At 39.6% G+C, this 7500-nt stretch overlaps 1 protein-coding gene across 1 annotated transcript in view; it reads right to left on the reverse strand.

The window, feature by feature from the left end:
* The window catches only part of Cpeb3 (cytoplasmic polyadenylation element binding protein 3), a 189218-nt gene that overhangs the window by 158906 nt on the left and 22812 nt on the right, over positions 1-7500 (reverse strand). Inside the window, exons 3-6 of the mRNA XM_010632135.3 lie at positions 3271-3543; positions 1858-1988; positions 774-887; positions 3-568 (exon numbers count right to left, since the gene is read on the reverse strand). Of these exons, the coding sequence (XP_010630437.1) occupies positions 3-557 (555 nt within the window). The 5' untranslated portion in view covers positions 558-568; positions 774-887; positions 1858-1988; positions 3271-3543. The remainder of the gene's footprint in view (positions 1-2; positions 569-773; positions 888-1857; positions 1989-3270; positions 3544-7500) is intronic.

Below are 7500 nucleotides of genomic sequence, written 5' to 3' on the forward strand. Positions count from 1 at the left end.
GCCGGCTGAGCGGACTGCGGCGCTGGCGGCGGCGGCTGCTGGTGGTGCTGGGTCTGCGCCAGGCCGATCTGCGGGGAGAAGGTGCCTCCAAAGACTGGGTTGACGTGGTGCGGGAAGTTCTGGAAGAGCATGGTCCCGTTGACGGGGGTGATCCCTTGGAAGAAGCTGTCCTCCACTGCGTTCGCGGTGCCTGTGGACCAGGTGCTGCCAAAGGACGGCGACAGCGACGCACCCGGTGCCGTGGGCTCTTGCGGCGGCGGCTGCTGAGGGGGCTGATGGAAACTCAAGCCCGGCAGGAGCGGCGATTCCATCTGCATCTTGTCCGGGCCGTTGGGGGCTGGCGGGGCCGCGGTGGAGCTAAGGGCTGGCACTGCGCTGCTGTCCTCCGGCTTAGGGGTCTCCGGCGAGAGGGGCGTGGACCCGGCTTCTGCTGCGCTGGGCTGGGGCTGGGGCTGGGGCGGCTGCTGCTGCTGTTCCTGCTCCTGCTGCTGCTGCTGCCGCTGCTGCTGGGGCTGGGGCTGGGTTTTGCTTTTGTCCATCAGTAAATCATCCTGCATGGTTTGCGCAGCTGAAACGGAAAACAGAGATGCGTTATTGACAACGTGATCATTAATGCCCCTCTTGGAAGCGGCCGGATGTTTCACTTGCGAAAATCCAGTGCCACCGCTACTAGCCAATTGCAATGCAAATCCATAATCCCCCATTTAGAACAGGTCGGGCTGGGGAGGGAGGTTCAAGCAAGGTCTCTGAAAATACTGTGAGAGCGTCTTCACCCTTTCTGATGTCTTGGCTCCTTTTCTGTATTAGTGAGAGATGTGCTTATAAGACCGAAAGACAGCAATTTCGCCACGTCTCTTTTCCCTTCACCGGAACTCAGAGCGTTCACCCTGCAATGAGAAACTGATTCTGGTTCCTGTTTTTTTCCCAAGCACCACCCTCCCCCAGTTATTTGCATACGTCAATAAATACTGCTGCGTCCTTCAGCAAGGTTAAAAAGACAACGCACACAACCCTTTCTTCCCCTTCCCCAGCTCGAGCACTTAAAAAAAAAGAAAAGGAAAAGAAGAGCCGTCTTGATTAGCAAACTGCCTTCTTGCTTCGATAATTGTTTCATCTAGCTGCGGCGAACCACGTGGGAGGAAATCCTTGGCATTTGTTAGAAGGGTTCAGCTGCACATTCTCTGGCCTCCCAGTAGCGGCAGCTACTCCATTTTGTTAGGAGACATTTAAAAAACAAACCATAACACCGTTTTCAAAAAGGTGAAAACCTACTGAAAGGTTTGGAACTGCTTGCTTCTTGTTACCCTAAAGATTTTTTTTTTTCTGTTTATTCTCCAATTTTCTTGTCTCCAGTTCTGCCGCACAAGAGGCTTTTTGGCTTCTCAGGGCTTCATGTCTCAACAGGAGCCTGAGAATTTCTCCGCAGAGTGGAGAAATGCTTCTGGTTGGATTTGAGGTCAGCGAGAGGGAGGGAGACGGGAAGAGAGTGAGAAAGAGGGAGGGAGGGAGGGAGGCTGTGCGATGGAGTGGGGCGGGGCTTTAAAATCTCTCTGAGATTTAAGTAGACAGTGAAGATAATTCTGGGGTTGCTAGATTTTCATTTTTGAATCCTCCTGCCACTGCCTTGGTCACAAGACTGGCAAATTTAGAATCCATTCTCTTATCACTAGTATTAGCAGCAAAAGACTGGCTTGACGACCCTGAATTATCATATGCTAGCAAAAGCGTTAAAAATAGAGGAGTACAAAGTCCCAAATTCTCATACATGGTAATTATAGTGCATTGCCACCACTGCTTCATTTATCCATATAAGGAGTGTATGCTGTTTTCCATTTCGCATAGAAGGGCTATATTCACCTCTGTCACACAGCCTCTTTTCTCATTCAAGGATGAAAATAGTCACTCAAAACCAGGAGATTTCCATACATGTAGTTATTGAGTTAGAACGTGTTGTTTTAAATACATGAGTATCATTACAGGCTGAGACCCTGAAAACAAATATTTTGAAATATTAAAAAAGCATATGACCAAAGATATAATTATTTGTAGGTGATGATTCAGTACCACTGCAACAAAGTTATTAATACATTCAATAGGTTACTTAAATAACTCATATACTGGAGAAGCATCTTTCTCAAGACAGTTGATACACACAAAAGATATACACAAAAGCTCTGCCTTTTGATAACTTCCTGACAATACCTATTGTAAAATGGACATACTGCTCAAAATTATTAAACAAAAGATGTCAGAGATTTAAAATAGTTTTATTTTATTAAAGACTATTCTTAAAATGCTTAATTGATATCTTTCATTTCAAAGTTTCACACAATAAATAGTGACTGAAGGAAATGCTTTACGGCCACCTTCTTTGTACTTCTCACACACCTGCCTCTCTCCTTCCCCTGGGGAAAACCCAAACCAATGCATTATGTATCACAAATTGCTAGATTCTACCAATAAAACCTACCTAAGATTGTTTTTATTTTCCTGAATTACCCTGGTCTAAAACAATGGCTTTGATTGCATTTGTTTGTAAAATAAAATGCAATGAGGTAAGCAAACCTTGGATTCAGACAGCACAAAGTTCTGTCACTGTTAAGGAAGATGGCCAGGGAAAAATACATTTTCATACTTGGTTTAAATTAAATGGTGCTGCAGTAAACCATTATAATTCAGGGATTTGAGTTGCTTCCAGTGAGCTAGAATTGTCTTTACAACAGCCATATCATCATGGCTGAAATATGCATTGGATTGTAATTTTAGTAACACCCACCTTTTCTGGTAGCTTGATTCAATGTTTCTTGTTAATGCTTTCGGTTTAAACTACATGCTTTTGGAAAAATTAAGGCTGTACTATAACAAGCCAAAAAGTACGCTGGACTCCAAATATTTTATAATTTCTATAATTAATATTAATATAGTTTTTGAATTTTTAAAATGTTATACCATGAACACTCATTTCTCAACATTCTTTAAGGATACAAATTTCATTTTCTGCATAAATTCAATCTGTCAAGGTCAAGACCCACCTTTACCAAATAAGGCTCTTTAAACAAAAGGTAAGCAGTGAATTCTGATAAAATTTATAAAGTTAGTATGCAATATTTCTCAATAACTGTCCCATAGTTTGTTTGATTTGGGAGTTTTTGCTTATTTACAGCAAAGTCTGAGATACAGACACCTTCCCCTCCCCCACAACACACACAATAGATCGTCTTTTACATGCATTAACTTAATTTCAAATAACAAATACATAGCAGTAGTTACCTTTGAGTGTCCAGTTTTTAAGGATAGATAAAATTTAAAAGTGTACAGTATTTATTTTCTTCTTTCAGGTTGATTATGTGACCGCTCTGGCAAAAGCACTTTGACAGCTGTAAGAAGAGAGGGCATGCGCACAGAGGGAACTGTGGGGGCTGAAGTCCTTCACAGGGTACTCTGCCTGACTTCACGTTCAGCGGGAAAAGGAGGAAACCTCGCAAATACAGATTCCAAGGGTAAGAGGTTGTGCCAGGATTACATGATATCTTCTTAGTCAATCTAAACCAGTTATTGAAATGAAAAAGGAGGAAAATAAACTGGTTTGTCAACTTGATTTAGGAAGCCAGATTAAAAGAGAAACTGAATCGTAGGAGGTAGAATAAATATACCCCAGCAGAGCTACTTTAAATGGTATGACAATGGTAGTGACTGGGTGGCCAGCATTAGAAACCCTACCCATGAGAAGGAAACTGGAGTGAGGAGGAATAAACAGGGGGAATGACTGGGAAATGACAGGCACTTAAAACTTGACCATACTTAAACACTTTTAATATATGATGAAATATACCTTAACACAAATGCGGTATTAACATTAGACCTTGGGTAAAAAAAGATTTTCAATGTAAATTTTTGAAATTTTATTTACTGAGATTTCTTTATATTCAAATTTTTCAATGGAGGCTCTATCACTTATTTCAAGCTTCTACCTGATAGGCTTTGAATCAACTCATCTCTTGAGTTTTATTATGCAGGTAATAATTACTCAAAATTCAATTCTTTAATGCTAACATGATACTTAGTGAAATATGAATAACTCTATATATTTAGTGTTTAACTGCATAGGACAGTGACTTCTTTATTCAAGACAAAAAGTAAATACAGTTTCTTTGTGTGTGTATGTATATGTGTGTGTGTGCATGTTGTGTATGTGTTTGTGTTACTAGGGATTGATTCCATGGCCTTGCATACACTAGGCAAGCAAACACGGTACCACTCAGCTACACCGTTTTTTAAAAAAAATGTGTGTGTGTGTGTGTGTGTGTGTGTGTGTGTGTGTAACATTTTAGCCTCGTGATTCCAAGGCTGGAATGTCTCAACATATTAACATCAAATGTTATTATCTATAGCTTTGAGAGTAATGGTTCCAGAGCTGGTTTGCTCACATAGGCAGAAGATAATATTTCTTGTGTGCCATTCACCCAAGGGGTTCAGAGTAAATGTCAGTTGATGACTATGCTGATTGAACTTGGAACAGAAAATGTTAAGTGTCATTTAAAACTATCCTAATTTTCTATTTCCTTTCTTTGCAAATTCGAACTAAAGAATTAGCAGAGACCACTAATTTGCAGCTAGAGTTACTACTATATGCAAGTCTTTGTTTCCAGTTATTTATGAGGAAAAAGAAAAAAACTAACAATGTAAGAATCATTTTGAATGAAACTTCCAAAAGCTTGCTGTAGAATAGCTAAATGTTTACTTATTCTTCCTGTGCTGTTAGTTTATATTCCACATTTTTTTCTTTTTCTCTGTCCTTTTAAAGAAAGTCTATGCCAGGTGTGGTGGCACATGTCTGTAATCCTAGCATTCTGGTGACTGAAGCAGGAAGATCAGTAGGTGAAGCAGGAAGATCCTTCAAATTCAAGGCCAGTCTGGGCTACAAATTGAATTCATAACCAGTCTGAATTACACAGTGAGATCTGGTCTCAAAAGGAAGAGCGGGGTGTGGTGGCCCACACCTAGCACTCAGGAGGCTGAGTCAGGAAGATCTCCGTGAGTTTGAGACCAGCCTGGGCTACATAGTAGTTCCAGGTCAGTCTCAACTACATAGTGAGACCCTGTCTCAAAAAAAAAAAAAAAAAAAAAAAAAAAAAAAAAAAGGAAAGCAAGACAGCAAGACAGCCAGGCAGCCAGCTTACTTCAGCCAAGGTGCTGTACTCACCATTCACATACCAGAGTCTACAAGAATCAATTCAAGATGAATCTTATTCCTAAGGACTAAAATGTATGTTAGATATTGGGAAATGGGAAGAAAATGTTCAACTGGGAACAAGGGAGGGGAAGCAGGAAAAGAAGGGAGGGAGGGACAAGAAAAAAGTAAAACTAGAAGAAAAAATGGAAACAAAGCTTTTGTATATAGGGGGAGGTAAGGGAGAATGGTAAAAAGAGAAGAGGCAGGATATATCATGTATAGGTGCAAATTTCCTGTGATGGGTGTTATCATGTGTATCTAAAATATACCAATAAATGTTTTGCTTTCCCCCAAAAGGTTAATCTTACTCCTGAAGACTCTGCTACCCCATCTACTACATGTTTAAGCACCCTTAAATAAAAAAAAAAAAAAAAAAAACCAAAACCCTCATAAAATTCTTAGGACTGTAAGAATTTTTTAATTATTTGAAATTGTATCAGTAAAGTTGAAATTGTTGTTATTCGGGTATACTTGAAATGTTTTAGTTAAATATCAATCCACCTGGCCCCACGTGCAGATCTACTAATTCACACAATGGAGAAAAAAACAAACTTGGGTCCTGACCCTTAATAAATGATAATTAATTCTGTCTCTACTTCATGGAATTTTATTGTTTGAAAGTGATGTAATCGCTGCTCATCCTTTCCTAAAATGAGCATTCAACTCTAAAAAGAAAACTACTCAAATAAGAGTTACAAGGTAATAAATACAAGGACCCTTGTAAATATTTCTCTATTGAAATCTTGTTTTTTATTTAACCAAAAAACCACTCTCTGAAATTTTGTTTTGGGGGTCACAGAGCTTAACCAGGGAGTCACCTTCATCCCTCTGGGCTTCTTTCTCTCTTCTCCCCTACTTTCTTTCTTTCAGTACCAGGGATTGAACTCAGGACCTTGCACTTGCAAGGCAGGTGTGGTGCCACCGAGCTAAATTCTCTCTCTCTCTTTTTTTTTTTTTTTTTTTTTTGAGATAGGGTCTTGCTATGTAGTTCAGGCTGGCCTTGAACTTACTATGTAGCCCAGGCTGGTCTCAAACCCAGGTAATCCTCCTACCTTACCTTCTGAGTGCTAGGATTACAGACATTGTGCCACCATGCCCATCCCTCCCCTACTTAAATTCCTAGCAATATATATATTTTTTAATTTATTTGTTTATTTTGTTTTGTTTTGCTATATTATCCAGGCTGGTCTAAAACTATGGGCTAAAGCAATCCTGCCTTAAATTCTCAAATAGCTGGAATTATAGTTGGCCACCATGGCCATCCCCATATATGCTTGATAAATAGATGGATAAATGGAAAAATAAATAAATGGATATTTTTTCTTTTCCCTTTTGACCTTTCCCCTACTCCTCCCACTTCCCCTACTCTTAGACCTTTTCTTACTATTACACAATCAAGTATATTTTTTTTTTTTTTGTAACAAGGATCAAACTCAGGTTCTTGTGCTTGCAAGGCAGGCACTGCAACCACTGAGCTAAATCCCCAGCTCAATTATATACTTTGATCCTTATTTATACTTTTAGTTTTTCACACCAGAGAAACTATTTGGTATTTACACATTTGTGACATTAATTTCACTTAAGAGTATGTCCTCAATGTGCATCCACTTAGCTATAAATGTCTCTAGTTTCTCATTCTTTATGGCTGAGTAGTACTCCATTTTATAAAATAACCACAACTTCTTTATCTAGTCTCCAGTTGATGGGCAATTGGGCTGTTTCCAAGTTTTAGCTATTACAAAGCCCAGGTATCTTTTGAGCTTTGGTCACTAAACTTATGAGAAATGTTTTAAATTAAAATATGAGAAAAGAGCGCTGGGCATGGTGGCGCATGCCTGTATTCCCTGCACTCAGGAGGTTGAGGCAGGAGGATCGCTGTGAGTTCGAGACCAGCCTAGGCTACATAGTGAGTTTCAGGTCAGTCTCAACTACATAGTGTGATCCTGTCTCAAAAAACAAAACAAACAAACAATATATATGAGAAAAGTAAAAACATGGAAACAATGTCTTTGTAATCAGAGAAGGGTGGAAGAGATAAAGGAAGGGCAGGGACAAGGGGAAAAAATAAGAACCAAGACCTGTGATGTAAAGGTACAAGATCCCAATGATGAATGTAACTGTACTGTATCCCTAAAATGTACCAATAAACTCAATAAAATAAATAAATGGATAAAGGACAATTTTATATTATCTAAAACAGTAAAGATTTGAGTATTAAATTATACCTCATTTAGAAGAGCAATTCCTCTTCCATTACCTTGCAAAAA

Source organism: Fukomys damarensis, unplaced genomic scaffold, assembly GCF_012274545.1.
Source record: "Fukomys damarensis isolate Sample0158 unplaced genomic scaffold, DMR_v1.0_HiC HiC_scaffold_20, whole genome shotgun sequence".
In the NCBI taxonomy this organism is placed as follows: domain Eukaryota; kingdom Metazoa; phylum Chordata; class Mammalia; order Rodentia; family Bathyergidae; genus Fukomys; species Fukomys damarensis.